General features: G+C 46.2%; 4 protein-coding genes across 7 annotated transcripts; 2 read left to right on the top strand and 2 right to left on the bottom strand.

Annotated features, from left to right (window-relative positions):
* The first annotated feature begins 10,412 nt into the window (after positions 1 to 10,412).
* LOC123171171 (putative transcription factor bHLH041) lies at positions 10,413 to 15,852 on the top strand. Its single transcript, XM_044588790.1, has 7 exons — positions 10,413 to 10,537; positions 10,639 to 10,758; positions 10,841 to 10,946; positions 11,064 to 11,078; positions 11,147 to 11,869; positions 11,959 to 12,339; positions 15,463 to 15,852. Exons 1-7 carry the CDS (start codon positions 10,413 to 10,415, stop codon positions 15,568 to 15,570), a joined length of 1,578 nt encoding a protein of 525 aa, XP_044444725.1. The 3' UTR covers positions 15,571 to 15,852.
* Positions 15,853 to 16,218: 366 nt separating this feature from the next.
* On the bottom strand, positions 16,219 to 20,226 carry LOC123165082 (histone deacetylase 2). 3 transcript variants are annotated; one of them, XR_006482753.1, is made up of 14 exons: positions 19,989 to 20,215; positions 19,849 to 19,904; positions 19,637 to 19,754; positions 19,472 to 19,534; positions 19,192 to 19,260; positions 18,921 to 19,087; positions 18,434 to 18,498; positions 18,311 to 18,357; positions 17,830 to 17,874; positions 17,695 to 17,745; positions 17,200 to 17,286; positions 16,768 to 16,855; positions 16,522 to 16,680; positions 16,219 to 16,417 (listed from the first exon to the last, which is right to left on the bottom strand). XR_006482753.1 is itself a non-coding variant. In XM_044582709.1 (13 exons), the coding sequence occupies exons 1-13, from the start codon at positions 20,097 to 20,099 to the stop codon at positions 16,586 to 16,588; spliced, it is 1,023 nt and encodes a 340-aa protein (XP_044438644.1). In that variant the 5' UTR covers positions 20,100 to 20,226; the 3' UTR covers positions 16,219 to 16,585. The 3 variants fall into 3 exon arrangements, 2 of the variants coding, with proteins under 2 accessions (XP_044438644.1, XP_044438643.1); XM_044582709.1 differs by having other exon boundaries at positions 16,219 to 16,680; positions 19,637 to 19,715; positions 19,989 to 20,226; XM_044582708.1 differs by having other exon boundaries at positions 16,219 to 16,680; positions 19,989 to 20,214.
* Positions 20,227 to 20,251: 25 nt separating this feature from the next.
* Positions 20,252 to 23,505, top strand: LOC123165081 (uncharacterized). 2 transcript variants are annotated; one of them, XM_044582707.1, is made up of 8 exons: positions 20,252 to 20,510; positions 20,607 to 20,741; positions 21,072 to 21,271; positions 21,616 to 21,759; positions 21,912 to 22,126; positions 22,204 to 22,462; positions 22,693 to 22,851; positions 23,051 to 23,505. In XM_044582707.1, the coding sequence occupies exons 1-7, from the start codon at positions 20,426 to 20,428 to the stop codon at positions 22,819 to 22,821; spliced, it is 1,167 nt and encodes a 388-aa protein (XP_044438642.1). In that variant the 5' UTR covers positions 20,252 to 20,425; the 3' UTR covers positions 22,822 to 22,851; positions 23,051 to 23,505. The 2 variants fall into 2 exon arrangements, 1 of the variants encoding a protein (XP_044438642.1); XR_006482752.1 differs by having other exon boundaries at positions 20,493 to 20,510; positions 21,606 to 21,759.
* A 164-nt stretch (positions 23,506 to 23,669) lies between these two features.
* LOC123165084 (putative protein phosphatase 2C 24) lies at positions 23,670 to 25,017 on the bottom strand. The gene has a single exon (XM_044582710.1). The coding sequence runs from the start codon at positions 24,788 to 24,790 to the stop codon at positions 23,825 to 23,827; it is 966 nt and encodes a 321-aa protein (XP_044438645.1). The 5' UTR covers positions 24,791 to 25,017; the 3' UTR covers positions 23,670 to 23,824.
* Between the last annotated feature and the right edge of the window lie 2,763 nt (positions 25,018 to 27,780).

Raw genomic sequence — 27,780 nt, 5'->3', positions numbered from 1 at the left:
CCCGCAACCGTCCCGCCGCCGGCCGTAAGCCCCCTCCTCCTCCGCCCGTAAGCCCCCTCCCCCTGACTGACTCGACTCCCCTGGCCTCCGCGCACAGTTCACCGTCCCGGATCTCCGACTGCATCGCCTCCCGCGGCGGCAACATCCACAACGTCGACGTCTTCGTCCCCGACGACGCCCCCGTCTTCTACGCCCGCAGGTACCCCATCCAACTCACCCCCGCCTCCATTTCCCACCTCTCCCTCTCTGCTCCTCCCTCCTTGACCTCTCCCTCTCTAATTCTTCCTAGGGTTTATCTTGGGTTTATAAAGTTGGTAGTTCTATCATAAGATTTCGTTGAGGATCGCCATGAGAAATAATTCAAACTGAATGTATTGACAGTGTGTTAACTGAATTTTCGCACTGCATTTTTGTAACTAGGGTTTATCTTGGGTAGGACTAGGAGATGTCTAGGGACAATATTTTGGCCATATGGTTAGCAATGTGAAGGGAATATGAGAGATTAATTCAAACTGAATGTATGTTTGTAACTGAATTTTTTTGAAAGTGTGTTAACTGAATTTTCGCACAACAGTGATCTGAATGTCACTGCATTTTCAACACATGGACTGTAGATAGTTCCCCTTAACAAAGATTGACAGAATAACCTATGGTAAGGGACAATCCGACCATGGACTTCTTTTCACATTTTACACAATATTCTTGAAGTTTTGTGCCAGCTCAAATGAAAACTATGAAACCTAGGTAAAATTGGGAACAGTAGTGCAACTTGGCATATCGTTGTCATCCTGTGTGATTCTGGTGAGTTTCACATGTTCCTTCACTCAATGGGTTTTGGAAGAATTGGCAATAACTGGCCACTTATCTTCATTTCAAAGCCCAAGTTGCAGCCCTTTAGATTGACAGCTGGACAGAAGGTATCTTCTAGTAACTTTAGAGTGGAAGGCAGCTTCACTCTGTAGCTATATAGACAACTTCAAATTGGATGGCATGGAATATATTGTTGGGGTTTTCACCTTTTCTACTTCGCTTGGTATTTTTTTAAATGTTAGACACAATAACATAGTTCATATGCGATATGTGAATTTTCCTTTTCTGCATGTCACATCAACATGTATTACTCTCACAGTCACATTGCGAGGCATTGTCTTGCTGCCTCATGAAATAAATAAAAAAGACCAACACAGGCTCATGCCCAGTGCAACCTAAAATCAGCACCTTCTGTTTAGATGTTTATATTTACAACTTATTTTGTTAACATAGTAACAGCCAGACTTACCAATCCAGCTGATATATTGAATATGACTACGTGGACTTCACTTTGTCACTTGTCAGACTTCTGCATCCAATGAATTGGGGCTTTCTGATATTATTATTTTTATAAAATGACATTCTTTTTAGAGTTTCAGCTTTTATGTACATACATTAAACTAAAAAGGTATCTCTACCACTACATGAAGTACATGCATTCTAACAGAACTATGTCTCTACGTAAAAGCATTCATTCTAAAGAAGATGCCTTTGGTAAAATGTGTTTAACTTGTAGCTTCTAGCTTAAGTGAGTATCCAGTACTGTAGTGAGTAGCTTAACTTGTTTAAGTACTGCCAGTTAGTAGTACTGCTAGTGACTAGATCAACTCCATTTAACTAGCTTAATTGAGTTTCAGTTGTGTAGTGAAGTTCTTCTATTTTGTATGATTCGGTTCACGCTTAAACTATCCTTCTATGTAGTCTGTTGGATCATCTATGTACTATGTATGTTGTGGCATGTGGTGTGGTCGATGCTAAGATGTCAACTCTATGTACTATGTATGCTGTGGCATAGGTGAAGCCACTGACTACACTTCAGGTTCTACTCCTGGAACACTTCAGGAGTTTTACTTCATAACTGGAGTATTTTGATGATATTGGGGGGTTTTGTCTCCGACCATCGTGTCGTGATGATATTGTGGGGTGTTGTGGGGTTGCAGCTGGGTGGGGGTGGGGTAATGATTTTGCAGGTACCCCGAGAGACCCTTGAATTTGCCGGAATGTCGATTAACTTCCATTCCGGCAAATTCGGGTACTCCATATGTCCTATTTTCAGCAAAGGTCATGCTGAAATTTTCCGTGAATTTTAGCATGACTTTGCTAAAAATAGGACATATGGGGTACTTGCGACTAATGCATGGGCCGGGGTATCTTAGTACTTAATTAAGTAGGATCAACTGCCCCTTTATTCTTGCTGCATTAAACCATAGGTGGCAATAGAGCCAAGTGATTAGGCCCAACTTAGAGTCGACAAACCCTAAATTATAAAACCTTGGCTTTTAGGGTGCCTCAGTGTCGATAAAAACCTAAATGATGAAAGCTTAGGCTTTTAGGGTGCCTCGGCGTCGACAAACCCTAAATGATAAAAGCTTAGCTTTTAGGATGCCTCGGTGTCGACAAACCCTAAATTATGAGACCATGATCTTGTTCCTTGACAATAACCAACTTTTTGACCAAACTTTTTTCCTATTTAGAGCGAAACATGGCCCACAACGATGAGGCCGGTGGTTCGGGCGACAAGGCATTCTGGGAGCTGTCCCAGGAGATGGAGGAAGAACCTCACCGCTATGAGGACGTCGCGGTACCCCTAGTGGCGTCGGGGATGACACCACTGATGGTGCCGCCGAGGATGCCACCACTGATGATGGCAGCGCATGCACAGATGGCAGCCAACCGAAGAGGCAACGGAAGGACCGGCGCCCGAACGTGCTCGGCACCGTCAAGGAAGAATTTACTGAAGTGAAGTGCGACGGGGATCCAACGGCGCCCAAAGAATTAGTCAAGGGGTACTCGGTTCAGCTCGGGTGCATTCTCCGGAGCACCGTCTCGATCAACACCGAGAACCTAAGGCATAAGGACCGAGGGAATTTGCGCAACCTCCTCTTCACGAAGCTGCACGAACGATACAAGTTCCCCGCTGAGTTTGCAAACACACGCCTCTCGGGGAATAAAGTGAACAGTGCCGCCCTCACGAAGATGAGCACGGCCCTGTCTACTTGGAGAAGCGCGGTGAAGAGAATGATTAACAAAGGTGAAAGTTATGAGAAGATCAAGTCGAAAAATCCTTCGATCAGCGAAGATGACTACAAGGAGTTCAAGATCAAGTGCGAGAGCGGCGCATCCGAGGAATCAAGTCAGTGGGGGAAAGAGATGCGGGACTTGAACTTAGGGGTCCACAAACTCGGTCCCGGCGGTTACAGAGTGGCGAAACCTATATGGGACAAGGAGGACGCGGAGCATGCCGAGCAAGGCCTACTGCCCCGCTTCGAGAAATACTGTGAGAAGCAGACCAGGAACTATGTCAGGGCCCGGCACAAGGAGGACCTGGTAACAAAGGAGCTTACCACGGATCCGAAGACCAAGGCGCTTGAGCGTGTTCTGGTAAGGAATACACCCCCGCATAATTAGCTCCATATGGTTGCATTCTAATTAATGAAGCCAAATTTCTAAATGGTTCACATTCCTTCTGCAGGAGACTGAAAGCAGTAGCGCGGGGTCGTCTCAGAGCTCCCCAGCTTGGGACAGCACTCTAAATAGGGCGTTGAACATAATGAAAAACAAGGATAAGCTCAGTAAGCCGTCGTCAGCTGGTCGTGTGGCCGGCAAAGGCTTGTCCACAAAATGGTCGTCATACTATAACGCTGGTGGGCGAAAGGAGAAAAAGACCAGCTCGGAAAGCCAGTCACGCGAGGTTCAAGAACTCAAGGCACAAGTGGCGCGGATTCCGGAGATTGTCCAAGAGCAAGTGCAACAACAACTGGGAACGACGCTCACCGCCATTGTGCCTAGCTTGATTGAGGGGCTGCAGGCGTGGATTGCGGGCGGCCAATAGGGGCCGCCCCCGGTTCCCAGCTTCACGGCCAGCAACTCGCACAACGCGCAGGCGGCGCCATTAGTGTCTCCGGCGGAGGCGGTATTGGTGTCTCCGGCGCCGGCACGGGCATTGGATCTTAATGCACCCGGGTGTACGCCGGCCGGCACCTCGGCAGCAAGCGGCCCCTCCGTCAGTTGCACGCCCGCCATTGGCGGTGCCTCGACATTAGCCGAGCTCGACGCCATCACGGTAACTAAGCCTCTCAGCCGATGACTTCATCTCCTTGCCTTTGACTGGGCATCCCTGACACCCTACATGTTTTCGCAGGGCACCGCCGACGTTCCATGCACTCTCCTGCACTTCGTGGGCGGTGAGTTGATCGATGTCGCCAAGGGCAGAATCGTTCAACCGGGCAACCCCGTGTTCCACGGTAATCCGATGCCACCCACCGTGTATAGGGTTGAACTGGTTCGGGTGCTGCTAGGCTGCGACGAGTTGTTACCTCCGATTCGACCCACTGGGGCCGACGAAGATGATGTGATGACCCTCAGCGCCTGCGTAAGCTGGCCCCTGCTTTGGCCGAAGAGCCAGATTCGTTTGGGGGCGGGGGACACCACCCCACAGACAACACCGCCAGTCGTGCCGGCGCCAAGCCATGGCAAGACCGCCGCAACGCTACCGGACATGCCCGACATCCCTATGGCACAGGATCCGGACATGCATATGGCACAGGATCCGGACGACGACGACAACGACGACGGTACATTTACCAACGTCGATAAGTACTTTGCCGAACATGGGTACGGTGACGAATTCTCCGGGCCTCCTTCTCAAGAACCCAACCCTGGAAAAGACGACTGCGATCGAGCTGGTACCGCGGAGAAACCCAATTGCAACAGGCGTCGTCTGGCGTTCAGTTCTCAGGAGACGCCTCCAGCTGCCGCCTTCACCGAGCCTCAGATAGCCGAGGTGCAGAATATTATCAGCCCCAACACACTCAAGAAGGCGGTCTCTGAGTAGAACTCGATCCCATTACAGGAGATGAGGAAGAAGGGACGGAAACGAAAGAATAACAAGGGCGGTGCGAGCCAGCCGGCACCGAGTACGATCCGTGCTCAGGACGGGCCACCTTCACCTAAGGATATCTCGAGGAGGGTACATGTGGCGGGTAGGCCGATGCTACCGACTAATCTGCTCAATGCTGCAACCGGTGCTATGCGGAGTCTGCATGACAGTGTTCTTTCTTTGGAGAAGCGGCGTCTCTCCGAGAATGATGTGGCATACCCGGTTTTCGTGGCCAAGGTGCCAGAGGGCAAGGGCTTTGTGGATAGCGCCATCGGGGGTACGATCGTCCTGCGGTTTGATGACATCTTCGCTATGTTTAACCTTCATCCGCTGCACTACACCTTCGTTCGGCTATTTTCGCTGAGTATGGAGATGCGGATCATTAGAGACAAGACCCCGGACATCGTGATAGTCGACCCCTTCTACATGCGTGCCAAGATCTTGGGCAGCGCTGGGGACCGGTAAGTCGCGAGTTCATACCTCGAAGGCGTCATTCTGGCAAACCCAGATAAGGATAACTTCCTCGTGCCTTACTTTCCGGAGTAAGTCATCCCCTCACCGCCCCGTAACATATGATTTCTTAGATTTCAATCATTCTTTTTTTTCTAACATTCCGTGTTTTGTGTAGTGACACACATTGCACACTCATCCTCTTAAGCCCGAAATATTCCATGGCCACGTATTTCGACCCGGACCGTCAGTCGAAGATAGACTACACAAATATCAGGAAAGTTCTTGATGATGTTCTCCCCGGCTACGCCAGATCTGGAGGCACCTTCAGCAGGCCAGTTCATAAGTACAGCAAGCACATCTTCAGCCACAATACGACGTTCTCCTGCGTCAAGCAGCCGCCTGGCGGTCAGAAGGATGCCTACTACGCCCTCCATCACATGCGGGCGATCGTACGGGACCATAATCACCTTCTGCTACCAAATAATCTCAAAGATTGGGCCGCACGCTTGTCGGCAATCCAGGACGCGGACATCAGACAAGAATTCTTTCGCATCCAGTCGGAGTTTGCGGAAATCATCCATCAAGATGTCCTTCGTACCTCGGGGCAGTTCTATCTCAGACATCAACCGTCCAACAGTGAGATAGAAACAACGCTACAAATGCAGGCTGACAACGCCCGCGATTTCATGACCATCACGAAAGACGGCGGCTTCATCCACGCTCCGGTCCCTGAGTCGAGTCGAAAGTAGTGATGCTATGTAGTTCTGAAATGTCGATTGGCTCATGTTGTAATATTAAACTTTAATGAACTTGTATGTCTCTTTGGTTTGGACAGTCGTTCAACTTATATGTAATCGATGCTATTTATTAGTAGGACCATGAATCGTGCTATTAATGTGTTGCTTTTCTCTTCCGATCCTTTTGTTGCATACTTATATATTGCTTATGTATTGTCTGTGAATTGCTACTAACGTTTTGTTTGGCTAGTGCATATATAGAGATGCTGTCGTATGTCGTGTACAAGGGTAAGGTTCCCGGAGTCTACGACGACTGGGAGGAGTGTCGGAGACAGGTTCACCGTTTCAGCGGTAACAGTTACAAAGGGTACACCACTAGGGCGGAGGCGGAAGTTAGATACGCGCGCTATCTAGCGGGAGAGAGGAGGGAGCGGAGGAGGAACCGGATGAAGACCAGTTTCATCGCGATGATGCTAATCGTGATGACAGCTCTCTTCTATGTGATGGTAGTTTATGGTAGTTTAGATGATCGATATCGACTTGTAATGTGAAGACAAACTCACTACTCGCGGTTTCGAGACTTGTAATGTTATAATTTTGTTCGGTATTTGAAATTCGGAGACTAATATGATGAATTGTATTCGGAGACTAATCTTCTATTGTATTCGATAAATCTGTTGTTTATATGTTGTGCTCTCTATCTATATTATGTGCAGTAATATGTTTTGTAATCTGTGCAAATATCAGAAAAGAAAAAAATAATCCCTAATATTCATACTAATGGCGCACCACTCAGCACACTAATGGCGCACTGCAGAAAGGACACTAATGGCGCATCACCCCCTAGTGCGCCATTAGTATGCCAAGGCACATGGGTAAATATGGCCCCTGGGAGGCATACTAATGGCGCACGGTGGGCTATACTAATGGAGCACCACGCCATTAGTATTTAATTCTAATGGCGTGGTGCTAGTGGCGCACCAGTAGTGCGTCATTAGTAGGCAAAACTGGTACGCCACTAGCAGGCCTTTTTCTAGTAGTGCAATGGATGTATACTTATCGAGCCCATGCTAATACCTTAGCTTGTCCGGGCGGCTCTAATATACCGGCGGTGTGGAGTACATTGTGGAAGATTAAGGTCCCATGTAAAGTTTCAATTTTTGGATGGCATATGCTTCATGGGGTTATTCCCCTAAAAGGTATACTGGTGAATCGGCACATAGGTACAATTGGGTCCTATCCTATATGCCATCAACATGCAGAAGATATCAGCCATCTCTTTTTTCAATGTATGCATGCGAAGGGTTTGTGACAACGTTTAGGCCTAAGTGATATGATTGCCACATCAATTATGGTGGATCGTTCAGCGTCAGTTGTCCTGGAACATATTCTATTACCGCCTAATACACCACTACAGATCATGCCTTATTTGGACATTAAGCAGGTGATTCTGGTTGGATGTTGGTACCTTTGGTGGACTCGTCGTCGGATCACTCACAATGAAGCGTACCCGCCACCAGAAAGATGGCGTCTATCTGTACTAGCTATTGCATCTAATTTTCAGAGATCCAATACAAAGAATATGTCTACACCGGAGCATAAGTGGACTCGGCCAGAACCAAAATTTGTCAATGTAAATGTTGATGCTGCTTTCTTTGCAGATGATGGAGCTGGTGCAACCATAGCAATAATACGAGATGAGAGAGGAACTTTTCTAGCAGGTTACTGTCGATATATCCCCTTTGCAGCAGATGCGGTTACCACTGAAGCAATGGCTATGAGAGATGGCCTAGGGTTTGCCAACTCTTTGGGATTCCACCGTGTCGAGGCTGAATCAGACTCCAAGGAGGTTATTAATTTCTGTATGGGACATAATACATGGTGGGATCTTGCAGCAGCAATTTTTGCGGAATGTGTTGACACAATAGGGAAAGTCAATTATATGCATTGTTTTTGATCTGCTAATCAAGTGGCGCATGTGCTAGCTAATTATAGTTTTTGTAATAAGACTTCTATAAGTTGGTTTGACGAGCCACCAGTTTGTGTGGTGAATTCACTCGTAGACGATGTTTCCGTTTTTCATCTTAATAGAGCTAGCCATGATGGCCTTCCCTAAAAAAACTCTTCAGTGGTTATTTATGTGCCAATAGGAATCCTATGCAAATCCCTCACCCCCACTTTAAATCTAATTTCGTCCCTGGAGTTAAGTTTTTCCATATCAATTTCATCCTATCTCAGAGGCTCCAAGACAGTGTCTTAAGGAGTGAGGTATTTCCATATCAATTTCATCCTATCTCATAGGCTCCAAGACTCTGTCTTAAGGAGTCAGGTATTTCCATATAAATTTCATCCTATCTCACAGGCTCCAAGACAGTGTCTTAAGGAGTCAGGTACCCTGTCATTCCAAGCCAGATTGTATGAAGGCTGCCCTTAGACTTACCGTGGATTCCAAAAATCCACCTCAATCACAACACGAGTGCCCTTTAAAGAAAAAAACTTGAAATTCTTCAACTACACCAATTTTTCTTTGTCGAGAAATCTCATAAAAAGCATTATTTCCATGAAACTTGGCTCTCCATGTCCAATTCCAATCAAACATTGCATTAAACCCTTGGGATAATGTGGTCTCACAGCTGGACGGAGCTCACACTAATAATGGTCATAGGGTTGGCATGTTCTGGGGAAAAACTCCTTTGGTGTTTTGAACCAGCAGACGTCCTAGTCCTTTAGCCCCATATCCTACAAACTTAGCCACTGGCTTGGGTTGCTTGAGTACAGTGGTCGTCCTCAATTCTGTGAGAATTTCTCTTACAAACCATACAATGCACATTGGCTTTGCAATCTTTAATTCCATGTCCATTTTTTGCACTTGCCACAAGTTAACTCTCTAGGTCTGCTTTGTGTAAAACTGACTTTGTAAATAACATTGATGCTGAGGTCGGTGATTTAAACCCCTTTTTTGTAAACAAATATTCCACTTAAAAATATACTGATACTAGGCCATGAAAGACCCTCACACAGAGTGAGAATGACCTTGCTATAGCATCCTATATGGGTTGTTATAGGCAACTACCTTCGAACAAAACACAATGAGGGTCTCTTTGGTTCATAGGATTTAAAACACGTAGGGGGGGGGGGAGAAAAGCACGGATATGATATGAATAAATGTGCATATTAGATGGTTGAAAATCATAGAATTTTTTGTAAAGTTTAGTGTTCAGTTCATGGGGACAGAGAAACACATGAATCCTAATAAACAATAATTTTAAAACTAAGTCCCCACAATAGATAAAACACATGGATCCTAATAAACACTATCAATCGAAGTTAAACAACATGAAAAGGAATAACTAAAATGGTATTATGTCTCTAAGGACATTGGGCATGTACTTCTGATATAGGAATTCTGACCAGAGGTCTATGTAGATTGTATATGTGTTTTTCTTTGAAATTAAGATCAAAGGAAATGTTTCTCTATCTTCCGTTTTCCTCCAATTTTTTGAACCAGATGAATGAAAAATGTCACAAAATAGAAATTTATATCCCTACGTTTTTCTTCACTTTACTGATGAACAAAAAGGCTCTTACGCCCGCAAACAAAATGCCATTAAGATTTAGTGGCAATCTGCTGCACGGTGAGAGTACTTTGTACATCCTTTGTCCATAGTTACATGGCGCACACACATTCAAATGCTCAACTTAGATCATGAAAGTATCCAATAAAATATATTGTATGCAATAAAAGTTATGTCATCGGATTCATTTTTACCAAATTTTCTAGTGGTATAATTTTATGGCAAATTGCCATTTTGCTTAGTAGTTGTCTGGCAGATTACTCTATATTATTTGTTTTATTGATAGTCAAAATTAGATCACGAAAAAATGATGACCATATGCAAACAGGGACGAAGGGAGTATTTGGACCCAACACAACACAAAAAGAAGGGGGAATTGGTATTTTGACGTGAGTGCGATCAAGTCCTATTACCCCGATAAAGAAAGGTAGAACTTCCAAATTAGGCAAGCCGTGCTTACAGCCGTAGGATAAATCCTCCCATCCCCATGCCTTTGAAAGTTTGAACGAGTCCACGTGGCTTTTGTACTTTTCAAACGACCCGACCCCTCTCACCAACTCCCGGTTGCCACATCGACTCGATTCTCTCCCGCCTCCACATACATACGCGCGCGCGCGCCCGCCCTCATGGCGGCGGCAGTACGCGCCGGTCAGAGACAGAGGGCAACGGCCATGGACCTTGGAGCCGGCGGCCTCCTAAGGTGAGAGGGACGCCCCCCGCACGGTGGTTTCGGTGCCTATGGACTCCGTCTTCGCGCTCGCGGCGGTGCCCCGGGCGCTCGTCCTGGAGCGCGCGGCGGCGCGCGTCCCCGGCTGCCTCTACCTCTGCCTCTGGGCGCCGGTGACCGCCCAGCTCCCATCAAGGTTCGTACGTGCTCTTGTGTCGCGTGGCGGCGCGGTCGCTGGTCTCCTCGAGTCTTCTGTCCTTTGCTCTTTACCGCGTAGTTTATTGTGCTGCTCGCCAGCCATTTGTTCTGCTTGGACGCGTGGATCGGCGGCGGCGGCGGCGGCGGCGGCGGCGGCGGTTCTCGCGCACGGGCGAGCTTCGAGGCGTACCGAGGAGCGCTCTGCGCCGTCGTAAGCGGGTACGCATTGCAATGTACAGCTCAGGCCCCAGGTTCTTTGAGACTCATCATTCTCTCTGACGACGGCTGGTCGGGCATGCAGGTGCGTGCCCGGGTGGGCATACAGGGAGGGCCGCGCCTACATGGAGCTGCCGGAGCCGGACCTGACGGCGTCGGCGTCGCTGCAGGTGCAGCAGCAGTTCTACCATGTCAGTCAGCATCTACGAAACTTCTCTTCGTCCGGCAGACTATCGATTGCGATAGTTCGGTATGTGTTTGAACGTTGAAGCAGATGGCTGACCTTTGCTCTTTGTTTGTTCCTGCAGGAAGCCGGCACGAAGGTACGTGTTTCTTTACCCATTGCGTCAATGGCGGATATATACATGGGCTGAGCTGGTGATCACGGCAGATGGCGGTGTTCATGGGATGCGAGAGCGGCGAGGTCGAGATCGGGCTGTCGACTACATCGGTGGCAGCGGCGGCCGTGGCGGATCACGTGCACCAGTCGTTCCTGGAGGACCTCCTCCAGCTGCCGCCGGCAGGGCTGTCGTCTTCGTCCTCTCCCGTGCCGTCACTCTCGATCGGGAGCCCGGAGTACTCCTCTCTCATTCGCGCAATGGCGACGCCGGTAGCAGCGCCGGGCGAGTCGTCCACGCAACCACCGATGATGCAGGCGTCGCCGCTGCCCGGCTTGCTCGCTCCGATCGCCGAAGCCAACGACTACGCCTTAATGGTGCAGGCAATGCTCGCGGTCGTCCCCTCCTCTGGTATGTCGACCACCTCCACGCCGCCGCTTCCACCGTGTCCACCCTGGCTGGCCAGCCACCGCTCGCAGCGATCGTCGCCGCGGCGGACGACGGCGTTCAAGCCGTATCGCGCGGCGCTCCCGCCAAGGGCGCGGCCACGGCCAGGCGCGCCGGGGCAGAGGATGATCAAGACGTGCATCTCCCTCCTGGCAAGCGTGCACATGGCAATGCGCAACCGGCCGGAGCACGCCACGGCGCGCCGCGAGGACAGCAGCGCGCCGTCCACCACCAGCCAGCTGCACCACGTGATCTCGGAGCGGCGCCGGCGCGAGCGGCTCAACGACAGCTTCCAGACACTCAGAGCTCTGCTCCCTCCCGGATCCAAGGTACGGGTCCAAACCAAAGATCATCTCGCCATGGGTGCACGCTTCACAACAAGATCTCATTGCGATCCTTCATTTCATTCGTTCTGCAGAAAGACAAGGCCAACGTTCTTGCGAGCACGACGGAGTACATGGCGAAGCTGGTATCCCAGGTGACCCAGCTCCGAGAGAGGAACCTGCAGCTCGAGGCGCAGCTCGGCCTGAACCAAAGTGCAAGCGATGATAACCCCTCGGGGAAGACAGTCGAGGTCGAGGTGACCACCGGGGCGTCGACGTCGACATCGACGGCGCCGAGTCAGCAGCCGCGGGAGGTGAGCGTGCGGGTGACGGTGCGGGCGGAGTGCGACATGTCGGAGGTGCTGACCTCGCTGCTAGCTCGGCTCAAGGACACGGGGAGTTTCGCGGTGGTGTCTGTGGAGGCGAGACAGCAGAGCAGCGCGCTTGCACGGGCCAGCCTGACGTTGCGGATGACGGTAAGAGCTTGTACTGCTTCGTTTTCCTCCATCCCATTAGATGAACTCGGCAAAACCATATGGTCGCATGTTTGCACTGGTGGGTTCAACTAACAGTTTAGCTACTCTGATTTCAAATCCAGAGGTTAATCATGCTCTGGCAACTTTACGTAAAGCAAGGTTGGGTTTTTTGGGGTTGATAGTGAAAAATTCGACCGATAAGTCACACTTATCAAATAGAACGTCTTGGGTTTTGCATAGCCTACAGTGAGCAACTTTGGCTTCTTTAAAAAAATATTTTAAAAAAAACTCAAGACAAATATAGTGATATACAGTTTTTAGCTAACAAACTATTTTTGGAATAGAGCTATAACATAAACCATGTATTCTTAAAGATGGCGTATAACAAACCAAGTGAAGTGACACATAGTCTTTTTATTGCTAGGTTCTGGGCACGCACACACACATGCATTGCAGTTAATGTAAATTAATACACAAGTAAATGCGGTTTTTTTTTACGAAAACAAGCGTGCAAATTGAATGTTTTTTCCAAACTATGAAATTCAATCCACCACACATCGTCTGTCTTAGTTGGAGAGATTTTTGATTGGGTCCTTTTAAACCAAAAGGAAGGGAGTATGTGTCAAATAATTATACCATCCTAAACTTCTTTTGAATAGGAACCTAACAATATAATTCTGTAATGCTAGATTAAATTTGGTCGAGAAGTGAGTACAACAAAAGATGGGTATAACAAACCATGTATTCTTTACATTAACTACAATGCATGTGTGTGTGTGTGCCCAGAGCTAGAATTTTACATGCACCGGTGAGTTTCCTTTTAATCCTTGATCAATTTAATGTGCCACCAAATCTAAAGGAGAGCAAAAATAGGGCTAACAAATCAGAAAAGCAGAAAAAATGAATTATGCCGGGGGTACACCACATTTTATTACTCAAATCCTTGGTCAAAGTTAAATTTCAGAAAACATGCGGAGGGAGTATTACTCTCTATTTTCTGGTTTATAAGGCCCACATGTATTCCTAGATCGATTGTTTGACCCATGTGATACAAATTGTATATTACAAAAGCTATTTCATACAAAACATAACATTTGAATTTTCTAATGGCATTTAACTATTTATGATATGTAACTTGTATTATGCTGCTGAAATTATGGATCTAGGAAAATGTGTGGCGAAAGAACTCTTCTACTCCGGAGCTCAAATGTGCTAAGGTGAACAGTAAAATCCAAAATTGTTGAAAAAAATCAAAAAGATCTAAAAATAATAATGACAAACATTGACAAAAGCTTGCAAAGTTTCATCCTAAAATGCCATTTGTAGAAGCCGTGAAAAGCAAAAAGAAAACATCATTCCAAAATGTTGTTGAAAATGATATTTTTGGAGCATCCGTTTTGTTTTTTTAGCCACAACTTGTACAAATGTCATATCACGATGAAATTTTAAAAGCGTTGAAAACTTTTGTTAATGTTTGTCACTCTATAAAATTTCAAATGTCATATCACGATGAAATTTTGAAAGCGTTGAAAACTTTGTTAATGTTTATCACTAAAAAATTTCAGAAAGTTTTTATTTTTGTTTCAATGTATTTCAATTTTACTGTTCACCCGAGCTCATATGAGCTTGGGCTAAGAAGCTCCATGTCGGCCTTACAAACCTAAAAGGAGATAGTAATATTTAATTTGGTGTGGGGTTGACTAGCTTTAATGCTCGAGAGGAAGGGAAATTTTAACGAGATTGACCTCAGTGAGACGATGCAAGGAATGACAATGGCCATTCAGCACTCGGATAAACCAGTGATTGTCCAACCGGATTCCTCATGTGCTCTAGCCACTATTTTGGGTGACACTTTATTTAGGTCTGTCTATGGTCATTTAGATGCCGAGATTAAGGCACTTCTGGTTGATAGGGAGTTTGTTCCTTTGAAAATTAGCAGAGATCAAAACAGAGTAGCACATCTTTTGGCACATTATAGCCGTACCGAGTGTTGTACTACGGTATGGTTGAGTTTGAGTCCTCCGTGCTGTGAGGAGCAGCTGACTCAAGATTGTAACCGTGCTTTTATGAAATAAAACTCTCTTTCACCCTGCAAAAAAAAGAGACCTCAGCGAGACGATTTTAGGGAAGATTTGAAGAATCTGGACTAGCCGGTGACTACGCTGATGAAAGCTGTACTAGGTCAAGTTAGTTTTCTTGAGAACTGGACATGGGTAGCATTAAATTAATCAGGTTGTTTGAATTGGTTTTAGGAGACATGACTCGCTTTTGACCAATTAAGCAAGGAGTATATATAGTTGAATATACTCATACTTGAATGACACACGTTTCCAAGCTTTTGAGGTTCCATTGCCATGTGGCCACGAATATGACCAAGAAGTTGGATATATGACCAAGCAAAGCCGTAGAGCCATCATCGTCCCTCCTTGAGGCATTCTCTTGTCAACCAGATGTCGCTTTTCAGTGCTACAAGTAAAATACTTTTTCAAACTGCGCTGCAGATACTAACCACCGTCTTGTTTTAGCCATCTACTCCCTCCGTTCCTAAAGTATAAGTCTTTTTATTTTTTTGACATTAAAATATAAGTCTTTTTAGATATCTCTATAAGGACTACATACAGATGTATATAGATTTATTTTAGAGTGTAGATTCACTCATTTTGCTTCATATGTAGTACGCATTAGAATGTCTAAAAAGACTTATACTCCCTCCGTTTCAAAATTCTTGTCTTAGATTCGTCTAGATACGGATGTATCTAATACTAAAAGGTGACTTGATATATCCGTATTTAGACAAATTTAAGACAAGAATTTTGGGACGGAGGGAGTATTTAGGAACAGAGGGAGTATGGTGCATGCTTAATTCGGTTAGAAGAAGAAGAAGACGCGTGCTTGATGCAGTCTCATCCGTACAACATCTCATCTGTCCTACGAGTACTAATTAATTTCTTGATGTTCTTCCCGACACTGACAACGACCAAGTAGCACTATAGATACAACATAGTGATGTAGCAGGCGTTGCAACGACCTGGCATGACCGAATCGTATCATAATTTAAACTGGATAATGACGCGGTCAGGGTACTTACTGATGAAGATTAACAAAACAAAATGTTTGGTGTAGGAGGTTGGCGACGTCGTCGACGAGGCATGGCTCGAGGAAGCTCTGGCGAAGGTTGTCGAGGACGCGGTGATGAAGACGCCGCCGGTGCCACCCCCAAGGTCGCCGTAGGTAGGACGTCAGTCAGTTTTGACCGTGTCAGGGAGCCCGAGAAGGAGGCAGGAAAATGACCCCGTTTGGCGGCAATGGCGCCCTGTCTGTTTTTCTCTCTCTCGTCTTTTATCCATGTATGTTGTTGTCTTGTTGAGGTTTGGTAGTGTTGGGTCTAGATTGAAGGCCTCCTATTTTAGTGTAACGTAGTCCTCAGCTTGCTGATAGTTAGTTACTTGTCGTCTATGCAAGGCCTGATGTTGCAGTTTTGACATGAAATGAACCGGTTTTCTGAATTTTCCTTTTTTGCTGACACCAGAGTTGGTCAACTTCCTGCGCAGTATATGAGCGGCGAAAGGTCTAGGGCTCTAGGCACCGACGAATGTTATTATTGGAAAGGAATAGCCTGGCATCAAATTCTAGCGCTGGATGATGAAGCTCGGTGGCTCAGTGCCAACTACCACGATGGTTACCCCTAAAAAAACTACCAAGATGGTTTCCTGGCAGCTTCAACTATCTGTTTCTTTCCGCCGAGAGCTGTCATGATTCTAAACGGGGAGGAACCAAAGTTCCAAGTACCAGGAATTACAAAACAGATACTATAACTGTAGACCATCCAACAAACCGACGATGGAAGCCCAAAAAATGGTCTTGTCAGGAAAGCCGGCATGACAAAAGAACATCATGCTATATCTCTTGAAAACCTTCAAGATCTATAGTGCAAACTCTTTAAGCAGTATTTATTGGCTTCCCACAAGAAAATAGTAACTGAAACCCGTAGTAGTACATAGTATAGTTTGACGATGGGGATCAACGGCGATCTCCAGGTGTTGTCTCTCTTGTCATCATGGCGCTCTCAGCTTCCCCACTGCTCTTCTTGGAAACAAAGGCCTTATGACGGTATGTACAAGGTGACAAGATTTTTTGTGATTTATACATGCTAATATGATAGAACTGTAAACCTCTTCTTACACGCTATACATCCAGTGGATGTGCCCTTCAGGTTGAAAGCTTGTGGGTGGCAGAGGCTCCTCTTTTAGTCTGGCTGGCTACCTAGTTGTACCAAGTTCTTCTGTGAGAGATTGGTAATCGAATCTGCGATTACACGTGCGCTCGACTTCATGTAGCCTCCTGAGAAGGGGGGTGGGGCATGAGCAAATCGGTATGTGATCCGCAGGAGAGGAACAAAAAACACAGAATGCAGGAGAAGCCCTTCACCTGATGTCATCATGACAAGTGGAATGTTCTGATCTTTTGCAAATCTGAACACCTTCTCATCTCTAATCACCACACCTTCAGGGCTTATCTAGAATTTGAGGAGAAAGCATGCAGTAGCAGTAGAACAGTATAACACTAATTAGTGCAGGTAACAGAAGCAAAACAAAGGCATAAGTATTTATTGTTTATTATACTTCTGCGCCCAATCATTTTCCAGTTTACTGTTGTGGCATTATGGGCAGAAAAATCTAGCTTAGGTAGAGAATTATTGAACTATACCAAGTCATGTTACAATTAGGCGTTCATGATTAAGTTCTGTAATCTTTAGGATAATACCACTAGAAAAATTATGCAGGTTGCAGCTACATTCTGCACAGGGAGTTACTTATGGACCTGATCTTTGTCAAAATATTGAGTTGATCAGAGAATTACCTTCAAGTTGCCCAATGGATCACCATCCAGGATGTCGGTCCCAGCATTATAAATAATAAGCTGGGGCTGGAATCTAGTTTGGGCGACCTGCAAACAATATGCCCCAAAAGGAACTCTAAATAGCGTTTGGTAAAAATAATTATATTTAAATTGTGAACAAGAATGAATGGTTAAAGGGATAGTGCCAATTGCTTTGAAGTTTGAACTCATTATATATTATTTTCCCATTCAAACCTCCTTTTCAGTTGAACATAAATGCAAATAACTTCATTCAATACCATTGATGCTTTTACATTACATTCTAGAATAGTATACTAAAATTCACCTCTATGTCCAGTTTACATACGCTTCAGAACATAAATCATGTGATATATTATATATGGCACCTAGCATAACATCTTTCACCTATTTCTCCCTGAGAATTGCAGTGCATAGGACAACTTCATTTATAAATGCAAATATTTGCGAGAACCCCATCTATAAGTGTAAAGGTACCTTCAGAGCCTTGTCAAGCTGATCCAAGTAATCATCTGTTTCTGTCCCACTCTGAAAATGCACAATAGTGCACTCAACTCATATTTGAATTAAATGAAGAAAAATATGATCAACAGCTTGCAAAATCCAACTTACAACTAACTCGACTTTCTGATCAATATATCGCTTAGCAGCATGATCCTAAAATAAAGTTACATCAGTTCACATAGAACATAAGAAAAATTACTAGTACTAAATAAAACGGAATGATAATACACAATGACTGAAGTTAAAGCTGGTAACAATAACGACAGACTAATCTTCGAACAGTGGGTGTAATAGATATCATAGCAACACAGCTGTGACTACTGTTCTTTTAGTTTTGATAAATGCCTATTTGCACCATCTAGACTGTATGGTATCTTCAAAAACATTATGTAGAAACACATTTAGGGGGTAGGGAAGAAAACTTATGCTCAACACCAGGACACGGACAAAAAATCTAGATAAATAACCTCTACACCATAAGCAATCCTGGACCACATATTGCGTAAGGGTAGTCAGAGCATAACCAGCCGCAGCAAAAAAAACTTGACGGTCCACAGGTGTAACAAGAATTCTAGATTATGGTTCTTACAAATGGATAAATTCCAGCATTGTACATGTCCAAAATGTAAACCCTTCCTGCAAGTGAAAATTGGCATCACTGTGTCATCGTAACGAAAACAAAATGCATACAAGAACAAAATATAGGACATACCATCATTAGCAAAATCCTTCTCATGACCATTTCCTTGGTGAGCATCCAGATCTATGATCATTACTCTGCAAGTATTTAAAAAGGAATAGGTGCTTATGAAGCTAAAATAGTTACTCCCTCCGTCCCATAATATAAGATAGTTTTGCAAGCTGTTTTAGCTCGCAAAACGATCTTATATTATGGGACGGAGGGAGTAGTAAGCAATCTACACATTGGTTTGCATCCTTGCATTCACTGCCCACACATGTACTAGGTAACTAGCCAAGCAGCATAGAGTGCTTGCTAAGATGCAAACAAGCATTGCAATCTCCCTAGGGAATAAAGCAAGATTGGCATGATAGAGGATGCTTAACAACACAGATATTTGACAGAATATATTTACAGCCGTCAAGCAAGCACATACGTTGTATAAGCCAAACAAATAGTTTGCAGAGACTAAAGGAACATAGTTTCTACAGTTACAGTCCATCCAGTATAGGCTTCTCACCTTGAAATATCCAGACGGACAAACGCAAACTGAATGGAGAGCGAAATATCAGCATATGCACAAAATCCTCCCCCTTCCTCTGCCGAACAATGGTGAAACCCTCCACCGACATTAATCGCCCATCCTCTCTCAAGAGCAAGTTTAGCTGATAAAATGGACCCACCCACCTAGAAAAAAGAACCAGCTTACAGAGTTTCCCTGGCAATGGCACCCAAATTATGCACCTGGTACTTTTCAGTACAGACGGGAGCACCTAATCACGAGAGATCACCTGTTTCCGGAAGGGGTACAGTAGCCTTTGCTGCACGAGCCAATTAGGCATGAGCGTTAATGGAGGAACCTGAGATAAAACATCTCGTTTAGCAAACCGTGCTATCGTAATTTGCTACTCCCTCCGTTCATAAATATAAGATGTTGTAACTTTTTCTGAATCGAATGTATATAGACACGCTTTAGTGTGTTTGTTCACTCATTTCAGTACGTATGTAGTCTTGTGAATGGAGGGAGTATCAATCAAGCAACCAATTCAACTTCCCCTGAGCAACTTGTACCTCTACAATGGCTGCAACCCTGAAGCTGCTCCTGAGGCTGTTCAAGTACGCCTCCGTGTGAACCTGGCCAAGCAGAGCCATGGAACAATCTTAAAAGGGGATGAGACAAAAATCAAAAGGAACAAAAAAACACTATGAACCTAGTGAAAACAGATTGTTTCCCACCACCAGCAGATCTTCCTTGGAAGCCTCCAATGGCTCCACCACCCGCGTCTTCTCCAGGTGGCCTTCTTTGGTGAGGAACCTGCATATGCGGCCCCATTTGGAGGAATCAAACGGGTGCCTTCACATCACAGGACGCGCGTAAGTCACAGTCCGATGCACGTCTATGTGGCTAGGCAAATGATGGAGAAGAGGCGGGAAGCAGAGCAGCTCACATCTTCTCGATTCCGAGGAAGGCGATGTCGTACGCCGTCGAGTAGACCACCGGAGCCTGCCAGGCAGTCGCAGCCGCAGATTAACGGGTGATCGGGGATTCGGGGCGAACGGAGGAGCATCTCCCGGCCGGACGACTGACCTTGGAGCCCGGCACGTCGAAGTAGAGCTTGCTGGAGATGATACGGTTGCGGCGGAGGGCGTCCGCCGGCGTGGCCCCCGGCACGGAGGCGGCGGCGGAGGACGAGGACATCCCGAGGGCCCGGGCGGGGATGGAGAGGGGCGCGCGAATGGTCTCGCGGTCGCGGGCTCTGGGCTGGGAGGTGCGTTGTGTTGCCGCTTACCTCCCATGGCGATGGGGCTCGGGAGAATCAGAATCATTCGGTGGCGGGGGCGGTGCTATACTTTTTGCGAGAGAGTGCTTCTCAAGTTGGATATTTGCATCGCTAGCCCTCCTTCCCTTACTGGAGTTTGGAGCACACGAATACAATTTACGCGGAAGAGCGGTGGCTGAATGTAAAATACCCACCGCCGCCGGGGGGGAATTCGCTCTCGCTCCTCTCCGCCGCCGCCGCTTCCATGGCGATCTCGAGGCCCCGGAGCCGCGCCGTCCCCCTCATCCCGCTCCTGCTCCTCATCCTCCTCGTCCCGTTAATCTACTCCGGTACGGCCCTGAGACGCCTTCCACCCCTCGATTCCAGCACACACACACTGCGCGGTTTGCCCTGCTGACGATCCAATCTGATGTCGCTTCTTGCAGTTTCCAGGCTACGCTTGAGCTGGGCGCCGGAGAGGGAGCTGAGCATGCCGCCTCCTGCTCTGCTGAAGCGCCCCGATCGCCTCGTGCTCGGCCCTGCCGCCGGCCAGGGCCGCCCCGATCGCCTCCAGTGCCAAGGTTTCTCCTCCTCTTAGTTTCGGTTTCTTGCATTGTGACTTGTGATTCTCATATGGACTGTAAGCTCTAACTGCATTGTACCAGTTTGAAGCAACTCCAAGGTTTCTCCTCCAAGGAGATTAGGAAACAAGAATACTGTTATCAGTGCTTTGTAAAGATTGTGCATGCTGTTCTGAATGTAAATTGACCACGGTCTAGGATGTTCTGTATATGCTTAGTAGTGCCAGTTAGGCTGCAGGATACCACATAAGATTATTCATGCTTCTCTAGCGTGAACGGAATCAGTATCTGTTGTGTATCTACTGACCACATTTTACCATTTTTCTTCAGGACTTAAAGCTGTGAATAAGATAAGTTTATCAAGTCAACCTGGAGAGCATGTTTCTTTTGTTTCAGTATTCACAACCTACAGTTCTGACCCAGCTGGGGCTGGCAAACGGTCATCTGATGTTGTAACTGTTGGAAAGCATTTTTATAGCAAGGAGGAAAGGTCCATGGCCATTCTCAACACTTTCATCAGATTCATACAGGTGGATCTTCCTTTTCCTCTTGTTTGTGCTGGCCACTAACTACCAACTATGAAGATAATTAAATTTCTAATCATGTTGGGAATGATTCAAATCACTGTCAACTAAGAGAATACTGAGAGATAGTTCAATGGTAGTAATGATAGAGAAGAAATTACAGTGAAGACTGTAAAATAGAACATTGATACCACTGTTATTCCCCTCCCCCTTTTTCCACATAGTACTTTTGTTAGCCTTCTGGCATATAATTTGAATCCTTAAAAATTAGAAGGAACACATGATCTTCCTTCATTGAAGATTGTGAGGATGTTTGTTTAACGTCTGATCTTATTTCTAGAACTCTGTAGGTGTCAATGCCAAGAAGCGATGTGATAATATTGACTGATCCTAAATCAAAATTGTCAATAAATCAAGGGAAGGCCTCAATACTGCCTATTGAGGGAAATTATTCTCGAGGCAACCTGATGCTTCAGAGGATCAAGTCCTACATTGTAAGTTTGTATGCTTCATGCAAACATCTTCCTGCATATGCTTTTCCTGAAGTACTGCTTGTGTGATCTAGAAATATTACTGTGTTCAACCATCTATGTGCGTTATTTTTTTCCAGAAAACTGATATGTTTGTGTTTCTGGTCCATATGTAGGCCTTTCTAGAGCTAAAACTTGAGGAGGTTGACTGTGTGAACTGTGCTCGTCATTTTGTTTTCACTGATTCTGATATGGCAGTGGTCGAGGATCTTGGACATATCTTCACGAGCTATCCTAATTGGCACCTTGCTCTTACATTTCGTAATAACAAAGGCCAACCCTTGAACTCTGGATTTATAGCGGTGAGAGGGGCCAGAGATGGCATCTCTAAGTAAGTGAACATCTATGTAACAGATCTTAGGATGAAAACTTGGCATTGCCGTAAATAATTCCTTCATTTGCTTTTAGGGCTATCGAATTCTTCAACGAAGTTCTTAAAGCATACAATCTAAAGTATATGAAGGCGTCCCGCATGCTTGGTGATCAATTAGCACTGGCATGGGTTGTGAAGTCTTATCTATCATCAGCCTTTGGAAAATTTTCTAGGCATGAAACATTTACTGGTGAAGTCAATGGAGCATCTGTTCTGTTTTTGCCTTGTGAAGTTTATAATTGGACTCCACCTGAGGGCGCTGGACAATTCCATGGGATGCCCTTGGATGTTAAGGTACATAATTTTTCCTACTCTAATGCATGTCCTCCTCATGATAGAATTTTAGTTTTGTTTAACCACTAGTTGCACAGTCATGCTATTTTGTAATTAGTACACTGCTTTTTATTGTTGCCACTTGCCACTTGTCCAGTGTTACACTTGCTGATATTTTGGAGCATGTTGTTATATGCAGTATCGTTTTCATTAAATATGATAGCATGCCAAATCTGATATAGTGTTCTTAGGTTGTTCATTTCAAAGGTTCAAGAAAGCGTTTGATGCTCGAGGCATGGGATTTCTACAATTCAACCTCTCAGTTATCTGATATGTTGTGCCTAATCCTGAAGAGTGGCAGAACAAAATATGACTTCTGAACCTTTTGTTCCATGATGAAGTGACATCTGGTAGTCTCTCTCTCCTTACAGACATCACAGGCTGGTTCGGCATTTTGTGCTTTATTTTCCTTAATCTTTAGCTCATTTAACACAATTAGTATTAGTCTTTGTTGCTGTATGTGTAATGCTTTATGTATGGCTTATAACGTGTTTACCGGTTTCTACAAAGTGTGCTTTGCTCTAAAACAAGCTTGTCTTCTTTTCGCAGTTGATCCTCATTGAGCTCCAGATATGTATCTATTTGTTGGCACAGGCTCCAACTCTGCAGTTGTGAGCGATTGCAAGAATTCAAGCGCCACATAGCGCAAATAGAGTCATCAGGAACTCAGGTTACGCACAAGGAAAACAGGGTGATCCAGATTGTGCCGAGGGTAGCTCGGCAATATGAGATTGGTGCCACGACTCCTGTGGAAGGTGGACCCATTCATACACGATATTAGCTAGGAGTAGCAGGGTGATCATGTAGGAAATCACCAGTTGTTTTGGTGATGGTTCTTGGTAGCTCTGTCACCCTTCATCACTATTCATGCTGTAACAGTTTCTTGGTTGTGGCTGATGAGGCTACTGGAAAAGGTTTACTTTCAGCACAGGCTGTTATTGACAAATGATGGTGCCTTTTTAAATGAGGAACGTCAGGCGGTGCTCGATGCTCCAGAATACGTAGCTGCTTTTGGGTGCTTATTATTGACTACTCCTAGGTGTTTGTTCAGCTTATCCTGTAGTTTTATGGTGGCTTTGTACTGCGATTCAGTTTTCCAAAGAATCTTTAACCAACGAAGCCAGTAATACATTGTAAGAAAGAATAATATAATTGATTTAACCAAGGAATGTGATGACACACTGTAGCTTCGGTAAGATCATGCTAACTCCCATGGTAGTAAGACCATACGAAGTTACCAACTCCTGATGTAATAACAGACATCACTACCTATGACAAGACCATGCTAACTCGTCACTGCATCACTAGGTAGCTATGGTAAGATCATGCTATGTCCCGAGACTCGATGAAGGCGACTACGACGGTGGTGTCGTCCTTCTTCCCTCCGATTTTATTCCGTCCGTGTCCCCGGGCGGCAATGCTGAACGGCGTGTCCTGGGTACGCCTTGCCGCCGCGTAAGCTTGGCTGGCGATGATGTCAGCCATGTTTTTCGGCGTGAAGCTGAGCGCCAGGCCCGACTGCACGATCTTCTCCAGCATCGCGTCGAACACGTTGTCGAAGAGCCCGTCGGACGCGACCACCACCACGTCGCCTTCCTCCACTGCGATCTCGCCCACTGCCGCCTCGCTGACCTTGTTGCTGTCCTCGGAGTCGGAGCTGAGCTGGAACGGGCAGTTGAAATAGGACTGCTGCGGCTGCGACCGGTGCAGGATCCGGCCGTCGCGGAACACGGCGAAGCCGCTGTCGCCGACGTACGCCCACCTGAGGGCCCTGCCGGCGAGCGACACGATGACGGCCGTGGACGCCGCCGGCGTGCCGGACGCGGCGGTCTGCTGGTACGCCTTCTCCAGCAGCGCGTAGGGGCAGATGCCGCCCGGCGGCGGCGGCGCGGCGGCGGAGGACGCCACGACCTCCGACAGCGCGCTCGCCATGAGCCCGCGCGAGAACGCGGCGGCGTCCAAGCCCTCCAAGCGGCACCCCCCGACGCCGTCCGCCACGCCGATGACGCCGGCCACGGCGTGGAAGAAGTGCGCGTCCTCGTCGTGCTCCGGCAAGTAGCACGACGCGGCGCTCATCCTCAAGGCCGCGCCCGTGGGGGGGCTACTCCGCCGCGCGCGCGGCTGCAGCTGCCGCGCCAGGGAGGCGGCGTACCTCGCGACGTCCTCGCGGCCGGCGGCGGCGGAGGGCGGCAGGCTCCCGAGGCGGATGCCCACGGCGATCCGGAGGGCCGCGGGGGTCCGGCTGCTGATCTCGCTTAGGGTTTGGCGGATCTGCGGCGGCGCCTCCATTGGCCTCGGTCGAGTTCTCGATCGATCGAGTTCTTTGACTTGGATCGATGTTCTGCGGCGATCGATCGATCGAGTTGGCGATCTTGGCTTATTACTCGCTCGCGATCGATGGCGCGAGGGTTATTGGCTGATTACGCGTTCCGGTTTCAGATCGGGCGCGCGAGCTCTCGCGTTTCTTGGCCGGCGCGCCAGCACTTGCTGCTCCTCTTCGTATTCGAATTCGCCGGGGCGGGAGTTGTTGGCTTGGCTTTGCCTTCGAGCTGTCGCGCGCCGTATAAGTCTCGCTGCCGATACGGTGTAGGAGTATCGTATACCGTATGATGAAGTTACCTGGCTGGCTCGATACGGTATACGGTTCGATGTTCGGCCGTGTCGGTCCAATCACGAAATTGAAGCGTCCAAGTGGAGCCAGGCTGGCAGCGACCCACACAGCTCGGCAAGCACATCCGAACTTACGCAGATGGAAAATGCTAGAAGGATTTCCACGTACCAATTTCAGAAGGGAAGAACTGTGATATGATATGTAGTTGGCCTCAATTGTATCAAGTTAGCAGTGTGTAAAACAGCGTGACCCAATAAGAAATTGGCAAGTTGCAATTCGTCAACAAAGGTCTTGCAATGAGTTTGATCATGTTAATCAATGATTCAGCCAAACCATTTTGTGTATGGACATATGGAACACAGTGCTGAACTTCAATCCCCAAAGCCATGCAATAATCACTAAAAGCACGTGAGGAGAATTCAGCAGCATTGTCCATTCGAATTGACTTAATTCGACTTTCAGGATAATGGGCTTGCAACTTAATGACTTGCCTCATTATCTTGGCAAATGCATGATTCCGTGTGGATAGAAGGCACATATGTGACCATCGTGTAGATGCGTCAATGAGAACCATGAAATACCTGAAAGGTCCAGATAATGGTTGAATGGGACCACAAATGTCTCCTTGAATATGTTCAAGGAACTGAAGTGGTTCAGCTTGTATTTTGAGGTGCGAGGGCCTCAAAATTAGCTTTCCCGTGGCACAAGATGTGCACACAAAATCTGAAGATTGAGGAAATTTTGACTCGAGCAAATTATGACCAATGAAATTGCTAGTAATTTTTCTCATCATCCCGATTCTGGGATGGCCTAAGCGATCATGCCAGGTTTGGAATGCACTAACATTCTGAAAAATTACTTTGTATGCAGCATGTTCTACGCGTTTGATGTACGTATAGTACAAACCGGATGATAGAGAAGGGATTTTCTCATATACCTTTTTTCCATATACGTGATCTTTAGTAAAGAGTAGATACTCATCATTGTTGTCTTCATGGGTTTCAATGTGAAAACCATTTTTACGGATATCTCGATAACCGATCAGGGTACGTGAAGAATCGGGATACAATAAAGCATCCTCAATTGTCACTTGTGTACCACTTGGGAGAGTGAATATAGCACGTCAATTTGAAAATATTTCATCTCCCTCAGTATGGAATTTGTGGTACCACTGTCCACAAGGCACAATTCCTCTTCCATCGGATTGTCCCCATAGAAAAACTATATAAAACAAAGAATTTACAATAAGAAAACCTCATGTTAATACATAGAATACAATCTTATTATATCAAATGTGCTGATACAATACAATATAAGGACAACAACAAACTTATGTTCTTATTACAATCTTCACAAATGGACATAATTAAGAAGATCGCTAAGGAGATTGAGGGACTAGTCGAAGTCGTCAAGCACGTTGTTTGCGGTGTACTCAATCAACATGTTCTCCGTTTCAGTAGACTCCTCGGGCGGATAAGGAATCATGGCGTTGCTCGGTCCAGGAGGAACATCGTGCGAACCACCGGCTCCTTTTGCGCTATGCGGATGAAGGTTGAAGTTGGCTTCAAACCTTTTCCCTTGAGGTGCTTTGCGTCCCTGAGATTGCTGGTACAGCATAATCAGATGCTTGAGCATTGTGCACTTTTCAATAGAATGCGTGTAGCATCCACACTTGTTGCAAAGCTTAGATTTCTCAAATCTGGGCGTTGAAGTGCCTTTTCTCTTGCCTGGGTTTCTGGATCTCCTGTTCCCATTGCACTTTCGCTTGTGCTTGAAATTGGATTGTTTACCCCGAAAGGTACCATCAAACTTTTGTTTATTCGCGACATTCAGATCAACTCCAGGTAAAGGTTGTGCCCCAACTAGGCGCTGAGAGCCATTCTTAGCGAGTACCTCATCATGCTTTTCAGCCTGAAGTAACATGCGAATAAGCTCGGAATAGACAGTGTAGTTATGAGCACGGTATTGCTGTTGGAGGATCCTATCTGAAGGGAGCATAGTAGACAAAGTTTTCTATATCTTCTCCCCCTCAGTAGGTTCCTTCTCACAAAAGCGTAGTTTGGAACATATCTTATGAACAACATGATTGGACTCACCAATGGACTTGAAATCCTGAAGACGGAGATGAGTCCAATCATGGAGTGCTTCTGGCATGACTACTGCCTTCTGCTGTTCATCCCTCGTTTTGAGGGCCAGAAAATAGAGTACTAGGAGATTCCTCATGTAAATACTCAGACTTGAGATCTGGATGAATATGGTGCCTTATGATGAATAAAGCAGCATAGTTTTGCTGTTCTGTCAGCGGCGTGGCTCCAGCCGGGAGAGGAGTCTCGGGGGGCTGGATTGAATGCGCTATCCCACGGGACGCAAGACTGATCTTGATATCCATAGCCTATGTAGGGTAGTTGTGGCCATTGAGGGCAAGCTCCTCAAACTCTTTTGGCAGTCGTCTTTGCCTACATGGGAAAACCAAAGATAATTAATTTACGGGTGGTAAATTAAAAACCATCATGGTTCTGTAAAAAGAATGCAAAAATTTGATACTCAAGTGAAAACTTGAAAAATTCTCAACCTCAATTGTGTGAACATAACACATTGGAGATTACTTATATCTCGCAGTAATAGGCTGCAGTGCTATTACCTTGTGTATGCTACAATTTAAATATAA

The sequence above is a fragment of the Triticum aestivum genome, chromosome 7D (assembly GCF_018294505.1).
Source record: "Triticum aestivum cultivar Chinese Spring chromosome 7D, IWGSC CS RefSeq v2.1, whole genome shotgun sequence".
NCBI classification, from domain to species: Eukaryota; Viridiplantae; Streptophyta; class Magnoliopsida; order Poales; family Poaceae; genus Triticum; species Triticum aestivum.
This window is presented reverse-complemented; position numbering and strand designations above follow the sequence as displayed.